The sequence below is a fragment of the Lampris incognitus genome, chromosome 13 (genome assembly GCF_029633865.1).
Source record: "Lampris incognitus isolate fLamInc1 chromosome 13, fLamInc1.hap2, whole genome shotgun sequence".
Classification (NCBI taxonomy): Eukaryota; Metazoa; Chordata; class Actinopteri; order Lampriformes; family Lampridae; genus Lampris; species Lampris incognitus.
The window spans coordinates 53,117,767-53,142,910 of NC_079223.1; the positions used below are offsets into that span (position 1 = coordinate 53,117,767).

Consider the following 25,144-nt stretch of genomic DNA (forward strand, 5'->3'; position numbering starts at 1 on the left):
AAACTCATTTCAGCCGCTTGTACCTGCGATCTCACCCTTTCGGTCACTACCCAGCGTGGTACAACCCACCCTACAGTGACAGCGTGGTACAACCCACCTTACATGACCATAGGTGAGGGTTGGAACGAAGACTGACTGGTAAATTTAGAGCTTTGCCTCCTGGCTCAGCTCCCTCTTCACCACAACAGTCCGGTACAACGTCCACATTACTGCTGGTGCTGTACCAATCCGCCTGTCAATCTCCTGCTCCATCCTACCCTCATCTGTGAACAAGGCCCCGAGATACCTGAACTCCTTTACTTGAGGCAACAACTCATCCCCAACCCGGAGGGAGCAATCCACCATGTTCCGGTAGAGAACCATGGCCTCAGACTTGGAGGTGCTGACTCTCATCCCGGCCATTTCACACTCTGCTGCAGACCGCCCCAGTGCACGCTGGAGGTCGTGTTCTGATGAAGCCAACAAAACCACATCATCTGCGAAGAGCAGAGATGCAATTCTGAGGTTCCCAAAACGGAGGCACACCTCACCTTGGCTTCGACTTGAGATCCTGTCCATGAATACCACAAACAGAAACGGAGACAAGGGACAACCTTGGTGGAGTCCCACACCCACCGAAACCGTGTTTGACTTTTTGCAGAGAATGCGGACACAGCTCTCACTTTGGTTATACAAGGACCGGAGGGCTTGTAGCAACTGCCCCGGTACCCCATAGTCCCGCAGTACCCCCAACAGAGTGCCCCGGGGTACACGGTGCCTTCTCCACGTCCACAAAACACATGTAGACTGGCTGGTCAAACTCCCATGCCCCCCTCAGCACTTCCGCAAGGGTAGAGTTGGTCCGTTGCTCCACGGCCAGGACAGAATCCGCATTGTTCCTTCTGGATCCGAGGTTCGACAATCGGTCGCAGCCTAGCCGTTATTATTAGTATTATTATTATTATTATTATTATTATTATTATTATTATTATTATTATTATTCCAAATAAATGAGCCAATTCAGAAGGTTTTCGAAGAATCCATTATGTCTGAACATTGTTTTGGTAGATGCATGTGCAGAAGATGGAGTGTCTTATTAATATAATAATAATAATAATAATAATAATAATAATAATAATAATAACAATAATGAACGCATTGTTGATGTGTCAACAAACTGGTTCATGGCTGCTGGTCAGCATGTGTACAGATCTGCGGGATTTCTTCTTCTTCGTGGCTTCATGCTGCAGCCTGTGTACAGAGCTATAGGGTTTCTTCTTCTTCGTAGCTTCACGCCTGTGTACAGAGCTATAGGGTTTCTTCTTCTTCGTGGCTTCATGCTGCAGCCTGTGTACAGGTCGCGTTCCCAAACCTGCTGCTCTGCCATTCTGTCAGAAAACACCTATACACCTTCAGTGAACACTAGATCATCTGCTCGACTCTTTAGTCCACCTGTTCTCCTCCACAATAACTCTTCTTTTCTTTCTTTCTTTCTTCCTTTCTTTCTTTGTCTTTCTTCCGTTCTTTTTCTTTCTGTCTTTCTCTTTCTTTCTGTCTTTCTTTCGTGCTTTTGTCTTCCTTCCTTCCTTTCTTTTTCTTTCTGTCTTTCTCTTTGTCTTTCTTCTTTTCTTCTTGTCTTTCTTTTTCTTTCTGTCTTTCTTTCTTTCTTTCTTTCTGTCTCTGTCGTTCTTTCTTTCTTTCTGTCTTTCTTTCTTTCTTTCTTTCTTTCTTTCTCTTTCTGTCTTTCTGCCTTTCTTTCTTTCTTTCTTTGTCTTTCTTCCGTTCTTTTGTCTTTCTTCCTTCCTTATTTTCTTTTTCATTCTGTCTTTCTCTTTATGTCTTTCTTCTTTTCTTCTTGTCTCTCTTTTTCTTTCTGTCTTTCTTTCTTTATTTATTTATTTCTTCCTTTCTTTCTCTTTCTGTCTCTGTCATTCTTTCTTTCTTTATTTCTCTTTCTTCTTTTCTTCCTGTCTTTCTTTCTTTCTGTCTTTCTTTCTTTCTTTCTTTCTTTCTTCCTTTCTTTCTCTTTCTGTCGTTCTTTCTTTCTTTCTTTCTTTCTTTCTTTCTTCCTTTCTTTCTCTTTCTGTCGTTCTTTCTTTCTTTCTTTCTTTCTTTCTTCCTTTCTTTGTCTTTCTTCCGTTCTTTTGTCTTTCTTCCTTCCTTATTTTCTTTTTCATTCTGTCTTTCTCTTTATGTCTTTCTTCTTTTCTTCTTGTCTCTCTTTTTCTTTCTGTCTTTCTTTCTCTCTCTGTCTTTCTTTCTTTCTTTATTTATTTCTTCCTTTCTTTCTCTTTCTGTCTCTGTCATTCTTTCTTTCTTTCTTTCTTTCTTTATTTCTCTTTCTTCTTTTCTTCCTGTCTTTCTTTTTCTTTCTGTCTCTGTCTTTCTTTCTTTCTGTCTTTCTGTCTTTCTTTCTTTCTTTCTTTCTTTCTTCCTTTCTTTCTCTTTCTGTCGTTCTTTCTTTCTTTCTTCCTTTCTTCCTTTCTTTGTCTTTCTTCCGTTCTTTTGTCTTTCTTCCTTCCTTATTTTCTTTTTCATTCTGTCTTTCTCTTTATGTCTTTCTTCTTTTCTTCTTGTCTCTCTTTTTCTTTCTGTCTTTCTTTCTCTCTCTGTCTTTCTTTCTTTATTTATTTATTTCTTCCTTTCTTTCTCTTTCTGTCTCTGTCATTCTTTCTTTCTTTCTTTCTTTCTTTATTTCTCTTTCTTCTTTTCTTCCTGTCTTTCTTTTTCTTTCTGTCTCTGTCTTTCTTTCTTTCTGTCTTTCTGTCTTTCTGTCTTTCTTTCTTTCTTTCTGTCTTTCTTTCTTTCTTCCTTTCTTTCTCTTTCTGTCGTTCTTTCTTTCTTTCTTCCTTTCTTCCTTTCTTTGTCTTTCTTCCGTTCTTTTGTCTTTCTTCCTTCCTTATTTTCTTTTGCATTCTGTCTTTCTCTTTATGTCTTTCTTCTTTTCTTCTTGTCTCTCTTTTTCTTTCTGTCTCTCTTTCTTTCTTTCTTTATTTATTTCTTCCTTTCTTTCTCTTTCTGTCTCTGTCATTCTTTCTTTCTTTCTTTCTCTTTCTTCTTTTCTTCCTGTCTTTCTTTTTCTTTCTTTCTGTCTTTCTTTCTTTCTTTCTTTCTTTCTTTCTTTCTTTCTTTCTTCCTTTCTTTCTTTCTCTTTCTGTCTCTATCATTCTTTCTTTCTTTCTTTCTTTCTTTTTCTTTCTTCTTTTCTTCCTGTCTTTCTTTTTCTTTCTTCTTTTCTTCCTGTCTTTCTTTTTCTGTCTGTCTGTCTGTCTGTCTGTCTGTCTTCTTCTTGCGTGGTGTTCATTCTGCTCCTCCTGTGTTTGGCCGCTCTTTTCTGGTATTCTGCCACTTCTCTGCTTTCCGCTCCCTGCCTTGCCTTGGTCCTGTCCTCCCATCCAGCGGCTCTCTCACCCCTCACTGTGACACGGCGTGTAGGTCATCCGTACCAGAACCGGACGCCGCCCAAGAAGAAGAAGCCGCGCACGTCCTTCACGCGCCTGCAGATCTGCGAGCTGGAGAAGCGTTTCCACCGCCAGAAGTACCTGGCATCCGCCGAGCGCGCGGCCCTCGCCAAGGCCCTCAAGATGACGGACGCGCAGGTCAAAACCTGGTTCCAGAACAGGAGGACCAAGTGGAGGTAACACACACACACACACACACACGTTTATATACCAGTTTGATAGAAGATGGCTGCCCCAAATCGAATGTCAGCAGTTAAATATCAAAATCCTACAATCACTTCCCCAAGAAGGACAAAAAAACATCTATCTATCTATTTTTGTCTGTCTGTCTGTCTATCTGTCTGTCTGTCTGTCTGTCGGTCTGTCAATTATATATACATATACATACATATATACATATATACATATATACATATATACATACATACATACATACATACATACATACATACATACATACATACATACATACATATATATATACATACATACATACATACATACATACATACATACATACATACATACATACATACACACACACATACACACATATAAATATATATATATATATATATATATATATATATATATATATATATATAGCGAGAGAGAGAGAGAGAGAGAGAGAGAGAGAGAGAGAGAGAGAGAGAGAGAGAGAGAGAGAGAGAGAGAGAGAGAGAGAGAGAGAGAGAGAGAGAGAGAGGGAGGTTGGTGTTGATAAATGGTGTTGATAAAAGTGCTCAACAAATGAGGAGCGGAATATCAATATAGATGTAGGAAAATGTTATTAAAGTATATAGTATATATATATATAACTTTGTTTAAAGAAAGAACGGTACGTAAAGTGAGCAAAAAATAAGGAGCAAAATAATCCAGTGAGTCAAATAAATTCTTTATGGGACAGTACAAGCCTGATTCATGCCAGAAGCAATCATCAACTGTCCATGGAGAAACCAATCACCCAACCGCCATCTTGAAGAACATCCCAGGAAGCATTAATACAAGACTCTCAAAATTATAATCTAGTGAGTCCATCTTCAATGAAGCTGCAACCCCATACCAAGATGCATTACAAAAGATCGGCTCAAGTACAACCCCCCATTAAATACTGACTGCCAGCAAACCAACAAACATAGCAGAAGACGAAACATCAGTTGGTACAACCCACCCTACAGTGACACCGTGGTACAACCCACCTTACAGTGACACCGTGGTACAACCCACCTTACAGTGACACCGTGGTACAACCCACCCTACAGTGACACCGTGGTACAACCCACCCTACAGTGATACCACGGTACAACCCACCCTACATTGATGCCCTGGTACACCCAACCTTACAGTGACACCGTGGTACAACCCACCTTACAGTGACACCGTGGTACAACCCACCTTACAGTGACACCGTGGTACAACCCACCTTACAGTAACACCATGGTACAACCCACCTTACAGTTACACCGTGGTGCAACCCACCCTACAGTGACACCGTGGTACAACCCACCTTACAGTGACACCGTGGTACAACCCACCTTACAGTGACACCGTGGTACAACCCACCTTACAGTTACACCGTGGTGCAACCCACCCTACAGTGACACCGTGGTACAACCCACCTTATAGTGACAGCGTGGTACAACCCACCTTATAGTGACACCGTGGTATAACCCTCCCTACAGTGATATCCTGGTACAACCAACCCTACAGTGACACCGTAATACAACCCACCTTACAGTGACACCGTGGTACAACTTACCCTACAGTGACACTGTGGTACAACCCAACCTACAGTGACAGCGTGGTACAACCCACCTTACAGTGACACCGTGGTACAACTTACCCTACAGTGACACCGTGGTACAACCCAACCTACAGTGACAGCGTGGTACAACCCACCTTACAGTGAAACCGTGGTACAACTTACCCTACAGTGACACCGTGGTACAACCCACCTTACAGAGACACCGTGGTACAACTTACCCTACAGTGACACCGTGGTACAACCCAACCTACAGTGACAGCGTGGTACAACCCACCTTACAGTGACACCGTGGTACAACTTACCCTACAGTGACACCGTAATACAACCCACCCTACAGTGACACCGTAATACAACCCACCTTACAGTGACACCGTGGTACAACTTACCCTACAGTGACACCGTGGTACAACCCACCTTACAGTGACACCGTGGTACAACCCACCTTACAGTGAAACCGTGGTACAAGCCAAACTACAGTAACACCGTGGTACAACCCAACCTACAGTGACACCGTGGTACAACCCACATTACAGTGACACCGTGGTACAACCCACCTTACAGTGACACCGTGGTACTACCCACCTTACAGTGAAACCGTGGTACAAGCCACCCTACAGTAACACCGTGGTACAAACCCACCCTACAGTGACAGCGTGGTACAACCCACCTTACAGTGACATCGTGGTACAACCGACCCTACAGGGAGACTGTGGTACAACCCACCCTACAGTGACACCTTGGTACAACCCACTTTCCAGTGACAACGTGGTACAACCCACCCTACAGTGACACCATGGTACAACCCACCCTAGAGTGATACCCTGATACAACCCACCCTACAGTGACAGCGTGGTACAACCCACCTTACGGTCACAAAGTGGTACAACCCACCCAACAGGGAGACAGTGGTACAACCCACCCTACAGTGACACCGTGGTACAACCCACCTTACAGTGACACCGTGGTAAAACCCACCTTACAGTAACACCGTGGTACAACCCACCCTACAGTGACACCATGGTACAACCCACCCTACATTGATGCCCTGGTACACCCAACCTTACAGTGACACCGTGGTACAACCCACCTTACAGTGACACCGTGGTACAACCCACCTTACAGTGATACCCTGGTACAACCCACCTTACAGTGACACCGTGGTACAACCCACCTTACAGTTACACCGTGGTGCAACCCACCCTACAGTGACACCGTGGTACAACCCAACTTATAGTGACACCGTGGTACAACCCACCTTATAGTCACACCGTGGTATAACCCTCCCTACAGTGATATCCTGGTACAACCAACCCTACAGTGACACCGTAGTACAAACCACCTTACAGTGACACCGTGGTACAACCCAACCTACAGTGACAGCGTGGTACAACCCACCTTACAGTGACACCGTGGTACAAGCCAACCTACAGTAACACCGTGGTACAACCCAACCTACAGTGACACCGTGGTACAACACACATTACAGTGACACCGTGGTACAACCCACCTTACAGTAACACCGTGGTACTACCCACCTTACAGTGAAACCGTGGTACAAGCCACCCTACAGTAACACCGTGGTACAACACACCCTACAGTGACAGCGTGGTACAACCCACCTTACAGTGACATCGTGGTACAACCGACCCTACAGGGAGACTGTGGTACAACCCAACCTACAGTGACACCTTGGTACAACCCACTTTACAGTGACAACGTGGTACAACCCACCCTACAGTGACACCGTGGTACAACCCACCCTAGAGTGATACCCTGATACAACCCACCCTACAGTGACAGCGTGGTACAACCCACCTTACAGTCACAAAGTGGTACAACCCACCCTACAGGGAGACAGTGGTACAACCCACCCTACAGTGACACCGTGGTACAACCCACCTTACAGTAACACCGTGGCACAACCCACCTTACAGTGACACCGTGGTACAACCCACCCTACAGTGACACCATGGTACAACCCACCCTACATTGATGCCCTGGTACACCCAACCTTACAGTGACACCGTGGTACAACCCACCTTACAGTGACACCGTGGTAGAACCCACCTTACAGTGATACCCTGGTACAACCCACCTTACAGTGACACCGTGGTACAACCCACCTTATAGTGACACCGTGGTACAACCCACCTTATATTGACACCGTGGTATAACCCTCCCTACAGTGATATCCTGGTACAACCAACCCTACAGTGACACCGTAGTACAACCCACCTTACAGTGACACCGTGGTACAACCCACCTTAGAGTGACACCGTGGTACGACCCACCTTACAGTGACAGCGTGGTACAACCCACCTTACAGTGACATCGTCGTACAACCGACCCCACACGGAGACCGTGGTACAACCCACCCTACAGTGACACCTTGGTACCACCCACCTTACAGTGACACCTTGGTACAACCCACCTTACAGTGACAATGTGGAACAACCCACCCTAGAGTGACACCGTGGTACAACCCACCCTAGAGTGATACCCTGATACAACCCACCCTACAGTGACAGCGTGGTACAACCCACCTTACAGTCACAAAGTGGTACAACCCACCCTACAGGGAGACAGTGGTACAACCCACCCTACAGTGACACCGTGGTACAACCCACCTTACAGTGATAATCTGATACAACCCACCCTACAGTGACACCGTGATACAAGCCAACCTACAGTGACACCGTGGTAAAACCAACCATACAGTGACACCCTGGTACAACCCACCCTACAGTGACAGCGTTGTACAACCCATCTTACAGTGACAGCGTGGTACAATCCACCCTACAGTGATACCCTGGTACAACCCATCCTACAGTGATACCCTGATAAAACCCAACGTACAGTGATACCTTGGTACAACCCACCCTACAGTGACACCGTAGTACAACCCACCTTACAGTGACACCGTGGTACAACCCACCCTACAGTGACACCGTGGTACAACCCACCCTACAGTGATACCATGGTACAACCCACCCTACATTGATGCCCTGGTACACCCAACCTTACAGTGACACCGTGGTACAACCCACCTTACAGTGACACCGTGGTAAAACCCACCTTACAGTGACACCGTGGTACAACCCACCTTACAGTAACACCATGGTACAACCCACCTTACAGTTACACCGTGGTGCAACCCACCCTACAGTGACACCGTGGTACAACCCACCTTATAGTGACAGCGTGGTACAACCCACCTTATAGTGACACCGTGGTATAACCCTCCCTACAGTGATATCCTGGTACAACCAACCCTACAGTGACACCGTAATACAACCCACCTTACAGTGACACCGTGGTACAACTTACCCTACAGTGACACCGTGGTACAACCCAACCTACAGTGACAGCGTGGTACAACCCACCTTACAGTGACACCGTGGTACAACTTACCCTACAGTGACACCGTGGTACAACCCAACCTACAGTGACAGCGTGGTACAACCCACCTTACAGTGACACCGTGGTACAACTTACCGTACAGTGACACCGTGGTACAATCCACCTTACAGTGACACCGTGGTACAACTTACCCTACAGTGACACCGTGGTACAACCCAACCTACAGTGACAGCGTGGTACAACCCACCTTACAGTGACACCGTGGTACAACTTACCCTACAGTGACACCGTAATACAACCCACCCTACAGTGACACCGTAATACAACCCACCTTACAGTGACACCGTGGTACAACTTACCCTACAGTGACACCGTGGTACAACCCACCTTACAGTGACACCGTGGTACAACCCACCTTACAGTGAAACCGTGGTACAAGCCAACCTACAGTAACACCGTGGTACAACCCAACCTACAGTGACACCGTGGTACAACCCACATTACAGTGACACCGTGGTACAACCCACCTTACAGTGACACCGTGGTACTACCCACCTTACAGTGAAACCGTGGTACAAGCCACCCTACAGTAACACCGTGGTACAAACCCACCCTACAGTGACAGCGTGGTACAACCCACCTTACAGTGACATCGTGGTACAACCGACCCTACAGGGAGACTGTGGTACAACCCACCCTACAGTGACACCTTGGTACAACCCACTTTCCAGTGACAACGTGGTACAACCCACCCTACAGTGACACCATGGTACAACCCACCCTAGAGTGATACCCTGATACAACCCACCCTACAGTGACAGCGTGGTACAACCCACCTTACGGTCACAAAGTGGTACAACCCACCCAACAGGGAGACAGTGGTACAACCCACCCTACAGTGACACCGTGGTACAACCCACCTTACAGTGACACCGTGGTAAAACCCACCTTACAGTAACACCGTGGTACAACCCACCCTACAGTGACACCATGGTACAACCCACCCTACATTGATGCCCTGGTACACCCAACCTTACAGTGACACCGTGGTACAACCCACCTTACAGTGACACCGTGGTACAACCCACCTTACAGTGATACCCTGGTACAACCCACCTTACAGTGACACCGTGGTACAACCCACCTTACAGTTACACCGTGGTGCAACCCACCCTACAGTGACACCGTGGTACAACCCAACTTATAGTGACACCGTGGTACAACCCACCTTATAGTGACACCGTGGTATAACCCTCCCTACAGTGATATCCTGGTACAACCAACCCTACAGTGACACCGTAGTACAAACCACCTTACAGTGACACCGTGGTACAACTTACCCTACAGTGACACCGTGGTACAACCCAACCTACAGTGACAGAGTGGTACAACCCACCTTACAGTGACACCGAGGTACAAGCCAACCTACAGTAACACCGTGGTACAACCCAACCTACAGTGACACCGTGGTACAACACACATTTCAGTGGCACCGTGGTACAACCCACCTTACAGTGACACCGTGGTACTACCCACCTTACAGTGAAACCGTGGTACAAGCCACCCTACAGTAACACCGTGGTACAACCCACCCTACAGTGACAGCGTGGTACAACCCCCCTTACAGTGACACCGTGGTACTACCCACCTTACAGTGAATCCGTGGTACAAGCCACCCTACAGTAACACCGTGGTACAACACACCCTACAGTGACAGCGTGGTACAACCCACCTTACAGTGACATCGTGGTACAACCGACCCTACAGGGAGACTGTGGTACAACCCAACCTACAGTGACACCTTGGTACAACCCACTTTACAGTGACAACGTGGTACAACCCACCCTACAGTGACACCGTGGTACAACCCACCCTAGAGTGATACCCTGATACAACCCACCCTACAGTGACAGCGTGGTACAACCCACCTTACAGTCACAAAGTGGTACAACCCACCCTACAGGGAGACAGTGGTACAACCCACCCTACAGTGACACCGTGGTACAACCCACCTTACAGTAACACCGTGGCACAACCCACCTTACAGTGACACCGTGGTACAACCCACCCTACAGTGACACCATGGTACAACCCACCTTACATTGATGCCCTGGTACACCCAACCTTACAGTGACACCGTGGTACAACCCACCTTACAGTGACACCGTGGTACAACCCACCTTACAGTGATACCCTGGTACAACCCACCTTACAGTGCCACCGTGGTACAACCCACCTTATAGTGACACCGTGGTACAACCCACCTTATAGTGACACCGTGGTATAACCCTCCCTACAGTGATATCCTGGTACAACCAACCCTACAGTGACACCGTAGTACAACCCACCTTACAGTGACACCGTGGTACAACCCACCTTACAGTGACACCGTGGTACGACCCACCTTACAGTGACAGCGTGGTACAACCCACCTTACAGTGACATCGTCGTACAACCGACCCCACACGGAGACCGTGGTACAACCCACCCTACAGTGACACCTTGGTACCACCCACCTTACAGTGACACCTTGGTACAACCAACCTTACAGTGACAATGTGGAACAACCCACCCTACAGTGACACCGTGGTACAACCCACCCTAGAGTGATACCCTGATACAACCCACCCTACAGTGACAGCGTGGTACAACCCACCTTACAGTCACAAAGTGGTACAACCCACCCTACAGGGAGACAGTGGTACAACCCACCCTACAGTGACACCGTGGTACAACCCACCTTACAGTGATAATCTGATACAACCCACCCTACAGTGACACCGTGATACAAGCCAACCTACAGTGACACCGTGGTAAAACCAACCATACAGTGACGCCCTGGTACAACCCATCCTACAGTGACAGCGTTGTACAACCCATCTTACAGTGACAGCGTGGTACAATCCACCCTACAGTGATACCCTGGTACAACCCATCCTACAGTGATACCCTGATAAAACCCAACGTACAGTGATACCTTGGTACAACCCACCCTACAGTGAAACCGTAGTATAACCCACCTTACAGTGACACCGTGGTACAACACACCCTACAGTGATACCCTGATACAACCCACCCTACAGTGACAGCGTGGTACAACCCACCTTACAGTGACATCGTGGTACAACCGACCCTACAGGGAGACCGTGGTACAACCCACCCTACAGTGACAGCTTGGTACAACCCACCTAACAGTGACACCGTGGTACAACCCACCCTGCAGTGACACCGTGGTACAACACACCCTAGAGTGATATCCTGATACAACCCACCCTACAATGACAGCGTTTTACAACCCACCTTACAGTCACAAAGTGGTACAACCCACCCTACAGGGAGACAGTTGTACAACCCACCCTACAGTGACACCGTGGTACAACCCACCTTACAGTGATAATCTGATACAACCCACCCTACAGTGACAACGTGATACAAGCCATCTTACAGTGACACCGTGGTACAGCCCACCATACAGTGAAACCCTGGTACAACCCACCCTACAGTGACAGCGTTGTACAACTCACCTTACAGTGACAGCGTGGTACAATCCACCCTACAGTGATACCCTTATAGAACCCAGCCTACAGTGATACCCTGATACAACCCACCCTACAGTGACAGCGGGGTAAACCCACCCTACAGTCACACCGTGGTACAACCCACCCTACAGTGATACCCTGACACAACCCACCCTACAGTGACAGCATGGTACAACCCACCTTACAGTGACACCGTGGTACAACTCACCCTACAGTGACACCGTGGTACAACCCACCTTACAGTGACACCGTGGTACAACCCACCCTACAGTGACACCGTGGTACAACCCACCCTACAGTGATACGCTGATACAACCCAACTTACAGTGGCATCGTGGTACAACCCACCCTGCAGTGACTCCGTGGTACAACCCACCCTACAGTGATACCCTGACACAACCCACCCTACAGTGACAGCATGGTACAACCCACCTTACAGTGACACCGTGGTACAACTCACCCTACAGTGACACCGTGGTACAACCCACCTTACAGTGACACCGTGGTACAACCCACCCTACAGTGACACCGTGGTACAACCCACCCTACAGTGATAATCTGATAAAACCCACCCTACAGTGATACCCTGACACAACCCACCCTACAGTGACAGCATGGTACAACCCACCTTACGGTGACACCGTGGTAATAAAAAAAACACCCTAAGGTGACACTGTGATACAACCCACCCTAAGGTGACACCGTGGTACAACCCATCTTACAGTGACAGGGTGGTACAACCCACCCTACTGTGATACCCTGATGCAACCCACCCTACAGTGACACCGTGGTACAACCCACCCTATAGGGCGACCCTGGTACAACCAACCCTACAGTGACACCGTGGTACAACCCACCCTACAGTGACACCGTGGTACAACCCACCCTACAGTGATACCCTGGTACAACCCACAGTACAATGAATCCGTGGTACAACCCACCTTACAGTGACACCCTAGTACAACCCACCCTACAGTGACACCGTGGTACAACCCACCTTACAGTGACAACGTGGTACAACCCACCCTACAGTGATACCCTGATACAACCCACCTTACAGTGACAGCGTGGTACAACCCACCTTACAGTGACATCGTGGTACAACCGACCCTACAGGGAGACTGTGGTACAACCCACCCTACAGTGACACCTTGGTACAACCCACTTTCCAATGACAACGTGGTACAACCCACCCTACAGTGACAAAATGGTACAACCCACCCTACATTGATGCCCTGGTACAGCCCACCTTATAGTGACACCGTGGTACAACCCACCTTATAGTGACACCGTGGTATAACCCTCCCTACAGTGATATCCTGGTTCAACCAACCCTACAGTGACACCGTAGTACAAACCACCTTACAGTGACACCGTGGTACAACTTACCCTACAGTGACACCGTGGTACAACCCAACCTACAGTGACAGCGTGGTACAACCCACCTTACAGTGACACCGTGGTACAAGCCAACCTACAGTAACACCGTGGTACAACCCAACCTACAGTGACACCGTGGTACAACACACATTACAGTGACACCGTGGTACTACCCACCTTACAGTGATACCCTGATACAACCCACCCTACAGTGACAGCGTGGTACAACCCACCTTACAGTCACAAAGTGGTACAACCCACCCTACAGGGAGACAGTGGTACAACCCACACTACAGTGACACCGTGGTACAAGCCAACCTACAGTGACAGCGTGGTACAACCCACCTTACAGTTACACCGTAGTACAACCCACCTTAAAGTGACACTGTGGTACAACCAACCCTACATTGACACCGTGGTAAAACCCATCCTACAGCGACACCGTGGTACAACCCACCTTACAGTGACACCGTGGTACAACCAACCTTACAGTGACACCGTGGTACGACCCACCTTACAGTGACACCGTGGTACAACACACCCTACAGTGATATCCTGATACAACCCACCCTACAGTGACAGCGTGGTACAACCCACCTTACAGTGACATCGTGGTACAACCGACCCTACAGGGAGACCGTGGTACAACCCACCCTACAGTGACACCTAGGTACAACCCACCTTACAGTGACACCGTGGTACAACCCACCCTACAGTGACACCGTGGTACAACACACCCTAGAGTGATATCCTGATACAACCCACCCTACAATGACAGCGTTGTACAACCCACCTTACAGTCACAAAGTGGTACAACCCACCCTACAGGGAGACAGTGGTACAACCCCCCCTACAGTGACACCGTGGTACAACCCACCTTACAGTGATAATCTGATACAACCCACCCTACAGTGACAACGTGATACAAGCCATCTTACAGTGACACCGTGGTACAGCCCACCATACAGTGAAACCCTGGTACAACCCATCCCTACAGTGACAGCGTTGTACAACTCACCTTACAGTGACAGCGTGGTACAATCCACCCTACAGTGATACCCTTATACAACCCACCCTACAGTGATACCCTGATACAACCCACCCTACAGTGACAGCGGGGTAAAACCCACCCTACAGTCACACCGTGGTACAACCCACCCTACAGTGATACCCTGACACAACCCACCCTACAGTGACAGCATGGTACAACCCACCTTACAGTTACACCGTGGTACAACTCACCCTACAGTGACACCGTGGTACAACCCACCTTACAGTGACACTGTGGTACAACCCACCCTACAGTGACACCGTGGTACAACCCACCCTACAGTGATACGCTGATACAACCCTACTTACAGTGGCATCGTGGTACAACCCACCCTGCAGTGACTCCGTGGTATTACCCACCCTACAGAGATACCCTGATACAACACACCCTAAAGTGATACCCTGATACAACCCACCCTAGAGTGACAGCGTGGTAAAATCCATCTTACAGTGACACCGTGGTACAACCCACCCTACAAGGAGACAGTGGTACAACCCACCCTACAGTGACACCTTGGTACAAACCCACCGTACAGTGACACCGCGGTACAACCCACCCTACAGTGACACCGTGGTACAGCCCACCCTACAGTGATAATCTGATACAACCCACCCTACAGTGACACCGTGGTACAACCCACCTTACGGTGACACCGTGGTAAAAAAAAACACCCTAAGGTGACACTGTGATACAACCCACCCTAAGGTGACACCGTGGTACAACCCACCCTACAGTGACAGCGTTGTACAACTCACCTTACAGTGACAGCGTGGTACAATCCACCCTACAGTGATACCCTTATACAACCCACCCTACAGTGATACCCTGATACAACCCACCCTACAGTGACAGCGGGGTAAAACCCACCCTACAGTCACACCGTGGTACAACCCACCCTACAGTGATACCCTGACACAACCCACCCTACAGTGACAGCATGGTACAACCCACCTTACAATGACACCGTGGTACAACTCACCCTACAGTGACACCGTGGTACAACCCACCTTACAGTGACACCGTGGTACAACCCACCCTACAGTGACACCGTGGTACAACCCACCCTACAGTGATACGCTGATACAACCCAACTTACAGTGGCATCGTGGTACAACCCACCCTGCAGTGACTCCGTGGTACAACCCACCCTACAGTGACACCGTGGTACAACCCACCCTACAGTGATAATCTGATACAACCCACCCTACAGTGACACCGTGGTACAACCCACCTTACGGTGACACCGTGGTAAAAAAAAACACCCTAAGGTGACACTGTGATACAACCCACCCTAAGGTGACACCGTGGTACAACCCACCTTACAGTGACAGGGTGGTACAACCCACCCTACTGTGATACCCTGATGCAACCCACCCTACAATGACAAAGTGGTACAACCCTACCTATAGGGAGACCCTGGTACAACCAACCCTACAGTGACACCGTGGTACAACCCACCCTACAGTGACACCGTGGTACAACCCACCCTACAGTGATACCCTGGTACAACCCACAGTACAATGAAATGCGTGGTACAACCCACCTTACAGTGACACCCTAGTACAACCCACCCTACAGTGACACCGTGGTACAACCCACCTTACAGTGACACCCTAGTACAACCCACCCTACAGTGACACCGTGGTACAACCCACCCTACAGTGACAACGTGGTACAACGCACCCTACAGTGATACCCTGATACAACCCACCTTACAGTGACACCTTTGTACAACCCACCATACAGTGACACTGTGGTACAACCACCCTACAGTGACACCGTGGTACAACCCACCTTACGGTGACACCGTGGTAAAAAAAAACCACCCTAAGGTGAGACTGTGATACGACCCACCCTGCAGTGACACCGTGGTACAACTGACCTTACAGTGACAGGGTGGTACAACCCACCCTACTGTGATAACCTGATGCAACCCACCCTAAAGTGACACCGTGGTACAACCCACCCTACAGGGAGACCGTGGTACAACCAACCCTACAGTGACACCGTGGTACAACCCACCCTACAGTGACACCGTGGTACAACCCACCCTACAGTGATACCCTGGTACAACCCACAGTACAATGAATCCATGGTACAACCCACCTTACAGTGACACCCTAGTACAACCCACCCTACAGTGACACCGTGGTACAACCCACCTTACAGTGACATCGTGGTACAACCGACCCTACAGGGAGACCGTGGTACATCCCACCCTACAGTGACACCTTGGTACAACCCACCTTACAGTGACACCGTGGTACAACCCACCCTAAAGTGACACCGTGGTACAACCCACCCTACAGGGAGACCGTGGTACAACCCACCTTACAGTGACAACGTGATACAACCCACCCTACAGTGATACCCTGATACAACCCACCTTACAGTGACACCGTGGTAAAAACCACCCTACAGTGACACCGTGATTCAACCCACCTTACAGTGACACCGTGATACAACCCACCCTACAGGCACACCGTGGTACAACCCACACTGCAGTGATACCGCGGTAGATCCCACACTAGAGGGACACCGTGGTACAACCCACCCTAGAGTGATACCGTGGTACAACCCACCCTACAGTGATACCGTGGTACAACCGACCGTACAGTGACACCCTGGTACAACCCAATCTACATTGACACCGTGGTACAACCCACCCTACAGTGATACCCTGATACAACCCACCCTACAGTGACAGCGTGGTACAAACCACCTTACAGTGACACTGTGGTACAACCCACCCTACAGTGACACCGTGGTACAACCCACCTTATAGGGAGACCGCGGTACAACCAACCCTACAGTGACACCGTGGTACAACCCACCCTACAGTGACACCGTGGTACAAACCACCCTACAGTGATACCCTGGTACAACCCAAAGTACAATGAATCCTTGGTACAACCCACCTTACAGTGACACCGTGGTAAAAACCACCCTACAGTGACACCGTGGTACAACCCACCTTAAAGTGACACCGTGGTACAACCCACCTTACAGTGACAACGTGGTACAAACCACCCTACAGTGATACCCTGATACAACCCACCTTACAGTGACAGCGTGGTACAATCCACCCTACAGTGATACCCTGATACAACCCACCCTACAGTGACACCGTGGTACAACCCACCCTACAGTGACACCGTGGTACAACACACCCTAGAGTGATATCCTGATACAACCCATCCTACAATGACAGCGTGGTACAACCCACCTTACAGTCACAAAGTGGTACAACCCACCCTACAGGGAGACAGTGGTACAACCCACCCTACAGTGACACCGTGGTACAACCCACCTTACAGTGATAATCTGATACAACCCACCCTACAGTGACAACGTGATACAAGCCATCTTACAGTGACACTGTGGTACAGCCCACCATACAGTGAAACCCTGGTACAACCCACCCTACAGTGACAGCGTTGTACAACTCACCTTACAGTGACAGCATGGTACAATCCACCATACAGTCATACCCTGATACAACCCACCCTACAGTGATACCCTGATACAACCAACCCTACAGTGACAGCGGGTTAAAACCCACCCTACAGTCACACCGTGGTACAACCCACCCTACAGTGATACCCTGACACAACCCACCCTACAGTAACAGCATGCTACAACCCACCTTACAGTGACACCGTGGTACAACCCACCCTACAGTGACACCGTGGTACAACCCACCTTACAGTGACACCGTGGTACAAACCACTCTACAGTGACACCGTGGTACAACCCACCTTACAGTGACACCGTTGTACAACCCACCCTACAGTGACACCGTGGTACAACCCACCCTACATTGATACCCTGATACAACCCACCCCACAGTGACACCGTGGTACAACCCACCTTACGGTGACACCGTGGTAAAAAAAAACCACCCTAAGATGACACTGTGATACAACCCACCCTACAGTGACACCGTGGTACAACCCACCTTACAGTGACAGGGTGGTACAACCCACCCTACTGTGATACCCTGATGCAACCCACCCTAAAGTGACACCGTGGTACAACCCACCCTACAGGGGGACCGTGGTACAACCAACCCTACAGTGACACCGTGGTACAACCCACCCTACAGTGACACCGTGGTACAACCCACCCTACAGTGATACCCTGGTACAACCCACAGTACAATGAATCCGTGGTACAACCCACCTTACAGTGACACCCTAGTACAACCCACCCTACAGTGACACCGTGGTACAACCCACCTTACAGTGACACCGTGGTACAACCCACCTTACAGTGACAACGTGGTACAACCCACCCTACAGTGATACCCTGATACAACCCACCCTACAGTGACAGCGTAGTACAACCCACCTTACAGTGACACCGTGGTAAAAACCACCCTACAGTGACACCGTGATACAACCCACCTTACAGTGACACCGTGATACAACCCACCCTACAGGGACACCGTCGTACAACCCACACTACAGTGATACCGCGGTAGATCCCACACTAGAGGGACACCGTGGTACAACCCACCCTACAGTGATACCGTGGTACAACCCACCCTACAATGATACCGTGGTACAACCCACCGTACAGTGACACCGTGGTACAACCCACCTTACAGTGACACCTTGGTACAACCCAATCTACAGTGACACCGTGGTACAACCCACCCTACAGTGATACCCTGATACAACCCACCCTACAGTGACAGCGTGGTACAAACCACCTTACAGTGACCCCGTGGTACGACCCACCGTAGAGGGAGACCGTGGTACAACCCACCCTATAGTGACACAGTGGTACAACCCACTTTAAAGTGACACCGTGGTACAACCCACCCTACAGTGACACAGTGGTCCAACCCACTTTACAGTGACACCGTGGTACAACCCACCCTACAGTGTTACCCTGATACAACCCACCCTACAGTGACAGCGTGGTACAATCCACCTTACAGTGACACAGTGGTACAACCCACCCTAAAGGGAGACAGTGGTACAACCCACCCTACAGTGGCACCGTGGTACATCCCGTCTTACAGTGATACCGTGGTACAGCCCACCATACAGTGACACCCTGGTACAACCCACCCTACAGTGACAGCGTGGTACAACCCACCCTACAGTGACACAGTGGTACAACCCACCCTACAGTCATACCCTGACACAACCCACCCTACAGTGACAGCATGGTACAACCCACCTTACAGTGACACCGTGGTACAACCCACCCTACAGTGACACTGTGGTACAACCCACCTTACAGTGACACCGTGGTACATCCACTCTACAGTGACACCGTGGTACAACCCACCCTACAGTGAGACCGTGGTACAACCCACCCTACAGTGATTCGCTGATACAACCCAACTTACAGTGGCATCGTGGTACAACCCATCCCTACAGTGAAACCGTGGTACAACCCAGCCTACAGTGATACCTTGATACAACCCACCCTGCAGTGACACCGTGGTACGACCCACCCTACAGAGATACCCTGATACAACCCAACTTACAGTGGCATCGTAGTACAACCCATCCCTACAGTGACACCGTGGTACAACCCACCCTACAGTGATACCCTGATACAACCCACCCTGCAGTGACACCGTGGTACAACCCACCCTACAGTGATAATCTGATACAACCCACCCTACAGTGACACAGTGGTACAACCCACCTTACGGTGACACCGTGGTACAAAACACCCTAAGGTGACACTGTGATACAACCCACCCTGCAGTGACACCGTGTTACAACCCACCTTACAGTGAGAGGGTGGTACAACTCACCCTACTGTGATACCCTCATACAACCCACCCTACAGTGACAACGTGGTACAACCCACCCTACAGTGACACCGTGGTACAACCCACCCTACAGTGATACCCTGGTACAACCCACAGTACAATGACACCGTGGTACAACCCAAATTACAGTGACACCGTAGTACAACCCACCCCACAGTGACACCGTGGTACCACCCACCTTACAGTGACAACGTGGTACAACCCATCCTACAGTGATACCCTGATACAACCCACCCTACAGTAACAGCGTGGTACAATGCAACTTACAGTGACACCGTGGTATAACCAGCCCTAAAGGGAGACAGTGGCACAACCCACCCTACAGTGACACCGTAGTACAACCCATCTTACAGTGACACCGTGGTAAAAACCACCTTACAGTGACACCGTGATACAACCCACCCTACAGTGACACCGTGATACAACCCACCCTACAGGGACACCGTGGTACAACCCACCCTACAGTGACACCGTGGTACAACCCATCTTACAGTGACAAAGTGGTACAACCCACCCTGCAGTGACACCGTGGTACGACCCACCCTACAGTGATATCCTGATACAACTCACCCTAGAGTGATAGCGTGGTACAAACCACCTTACAGTGACCCCGTGGTACAACCCACCGTACAGGAAGACCGTGGTAGAACCCACGCTACAGTGACACCGTGGTACAATGCACCTTACAATGACACCGTGGTACAACCAGCCCTAAAGGGAGACAGTGGCACAACCCAACCTACAGTGACACCGTGGTACAACCCATCTTACAGTGACACCGTGGTACGACCCACCCTGCCGATACACCGTGGTACGACCCACCCTACAGTGATATCTTGATACAACCCACCCTAGAGTGACAGCGTGGTACAACCCACGCTGCAGTGACACAGTGGTACAACCCACCTTACAGTGACACCGTGGTACAAACCACTCTACAGTGACACCGTGGTACAACCCACCTTACAGTGACACCGTTGTACAACCCACCCTACAGTGACACCGTGGTACAACCCACCCTACATTGATACCCTGATACAACCCACCCTACAGTGACACCGTGGTACAACCCACCTTACGGTGACACCGTGGTAAAAAAAAACCACCCTAAGATGACACTGTGATACAACCCACCCTACAGTGACACCGTGGTACAACCCACCTTACAGTGACAGGGTGGTACAACCCACCCTACTGTGATACCCTGATGCAACCCACCCTAAAGTGACACCGTGGTACAACCCACCCTACAGGGGGACCGTGGTACAACCAACCCTACAGTGACACCGTGGTACAACCCACCCTACAGTGACACCGTGGTACAACCCACCCTACAGTGATACCCTGGTACAACCCACAGTACAATGAATCCGTGGTACAACCCACCTTACAGTGACACCCTAGTACAACCCACCCTACAGTGACACCGTGGTACAACCCACCTTACAGTGACACCGTGGTACAACCCACCTTACAGTGACAACGTGGTACAACCCACCCTACAGTGATACCCTGATACAACCCACCCTACAGTGACAGCGTAGTACAACCCACCTTACAGTGACACCGTGGTAAAAACCACCCTACAGTGACACCGTGATACAACCCACCTTACAGTGACACCGTGATACAACCCACCCTACAGGGACACCGTCGTACAACCCACACTACAGTGATACCGCGGTAGATCCCACACTAGAGGGACACCGTGGTACAACCCACCCTACAGTGATACCGTGGTACAACCCACCCTACAATGATACCGTGGTACAACCCACCGTACAGTGACACCGTGGTACAACCCACCTTACAGTGACACCTTGGTACAACCCAATCTACAGTGACACCGTGGTACAACCCACCCTACAGTGATACCCTGATACAACCCACCCTACAGTGACAGCGTGGTACAAACCACCTTACAGTGACCCCGTGGTACGACCCACCGTAGAGGGAGACCGTGGTACAACCCACCCTATAGTGACACAGTGGTACAACCCACTTTAAAGTGACACCGTGGTACAACCCACCCTACAGTGACACAGTGGTCCAACCCACTTTACAGTGACACCGTGGTACAACCCACCCTACAGTGTTACCCTGATACAACCCACCCTACAGTGACAGCGTGGTACAATCCACCTTACAGTGACACAGTGGTACAACCCACCCTAAAGGGAGACAGTGGTACAACCCACCCTACAGTGGCACCGTGGTACATCCCGTCTTACAGTGATACCGTGGTACAGCCCACCATACAGTGACACCCTGGTACAACCCACCCTACAGTGACAGCGTGGTACAACCCACCCTACAGTGACACAGTGGTACAACCCACCCTACAGTCATACCCTGACACAACCCACCCTACAGTGACAGCATGGTACAACCCACCTTACAGTGACACCGTGGTACAACCCACCCTACAGTGACACTGTGGTACAACCCACCTTACAGTGACACCGTGGTACATCCACTCTACAGTGACACCGTGGTACAACCCACCCTACAGTGAGACCGTGGTACAACCCACCCTACAGTGATTCGCTGATACAACCCAACTTACAGTGGCATCGTGGTACAACCCATCCCTACAGTGAAACCGTGGTACAACCCAGCCTACAGTGATACCTTGATACAACCCACCCTGCAGTGACACCGTGGTACGACCCACCCTACAGAGATACCCTGATACAACCCAACTTACAGTGGCATCGTAGTACAACCCATCCCTACAGTGACACCGTGGTACAACCCACCCTACAGTGATACCCTGATACAACCCACCCTGCAGTGACACCGTGGTACAACCCACCCTACAGTGATAATCTGATACAACCCACCCTACAGTGACACAGTGGTACAACCCACCTTACGGTGACACCGTGGTACAAAACACCCTAAGGTGACACTGTGATACAACCCACCCTGCAGTGACACCGTGTTACAACCCACCTTACAGTGAGAGGGTGGTACAACTCACCCTACTGTGATACCCTCATACAACCCACCCTACAGTGACAACGTGGTACAACCCACCCTACAGTGACACCGTGGTACAACCCACCCTACAGTGATACCCTGGTACAACCCACAGTACAATGACACCGTGGTACAACCCAAATTACAGTGACACCGTAGTACAACCCACCCCACAGTGACACCGTGGTACCACCCACCTTACAGTGACAACGTGGTACAACCCATCCTACAGTGATACCCTGATACAACCCACCCTACAGTAATAGCGTGGTACAATGCAACTTACAGTGACACCGTGGTATAACCAGCCCTAAAGGGAGACAGTGGCACAACCCACCCTACAGTGACACCGTAGTACAACCCATCTTACAGTGACACCGTGGTAAAAACCACCTTACAGTGACACCGTGATACAACCCACCCTACAGTGACACCGTGATACAACCCACCCTACAGGGACACCGTGGTACAACCCACCCTACAGTGACACCGTGGTACAACCCATCTTACAGTGACAAAGTGGTACAACCCACCCTGCAGTGACACCGTGGTACGACCCACCCTACAGTGATATCCTGATACAACTCACCCTAGAGTGATAGCGTGGTACAAACCACCTTACAGTGACCCCGTGGTACAACCCACCGTACAGGAAGACCGTGGTAGAACCCACGCTACAGTGACACCGTGGTACAATGCACCTTACAATGACACCGTGGTACAACCAGCCCTAAAGGGAGACAGTGGCACAACCCAACCTACAGTGACACCGTGGTACAACCCATCTTACAGTGACACCGTGGTACGACCCACCCTGCCGATACACCGTGGTACGACCCACCCTACAGTGATATCTTGATACAACCCACCCTAGAGTGACAGCGTGGTACAACCCACGCTGCAGTGACACAGTGGTACAACCCACCTTACAGTGACACCGTGGTACAAACCACTCTACAGTGACACCGTGGTACAACCCACCTTACAGTGACACCGTTGTACAACCCACCCTACAGTGACACCGTGGTACAACCCACCCTACATTGATACCCTGATACAACCCACCCTACAGTGACACCGTGGTACAACCCACCTTACGGTGACACCGTGGTAAAAAAAAACCACCCTAAGATGACACTGTGATACAACCCACCCTACAGTGACACCGTGGTACAACCCACCTTACAGTGACAGGGTGGTACAACCCACCCTACTGTGATACCCTGATGCAACCCACCCTAAAGTGACACCGTGGTACAACCCACCCTACAGGGGGACCGTGGTACAACCAACCCTACAGTGACACCGTGGTACAACCCACCCTACAGTGACACCGTGGTACAACCCACCCTACAGTGATACCCTGGTACAACCCACAGTACAATGAATCCGTGGTACAACCCACCTTACAGTGACACCCTAGTACAACCCACCCTACAGTGACACCGTGGTACAACCCACCTTACAGTGACACCGTGGTACAACCCACCTTACAGTGACAACGTGGTACAACCCACCCTACAGTGATACCCTGATACAACCCACCCTACAGTGACAGCGTAGTACAACCCACCTTACAGTGACACCGTGGTAAAAACCACCCTACAGTGACACCGTGATACAACCCACCTTACAGTGACACCGTGATACAACCCACCCTACAGGGACACCGTCGTACAACCCACACTACAGTGATACCGCGGTAGATCCCACACTAGAGGGACACCGTGGTACAACCCACCCTACAGTGATACCGTGGTACAACCCACCCTACAATGATACCGTGGTACAACCCACCGTACAGTGACACCGTGGTACAACCCACCTTAC

The 25,144-nt window shown here is 49.9% G+C and overlaps 1 protein-coding gene across 1 annotated transcript in view; it reads left to right on the forward strand.

Moving 5' to 3' along the window:
* The window catches only part of tlx1 (T cell leukemia homeobox 1), a 49,618-nt gene that overhangs the window by 2,712 nt on the left and 21,762 nt on the right, over positions 1 to 25,144 (forward strand). Inside the window, exon 2 of the mRNA XM_056291515.1 lies at positions 3,379 to 3,616. Within this exon, the coding sequence (XP_056147490.1) occupies positions 3,379 to 3,616 (238 nt within the window). The remainder of the gene's footprint in view (positions 1 to 3,378; positions 3,617 to 25,144) is intronic.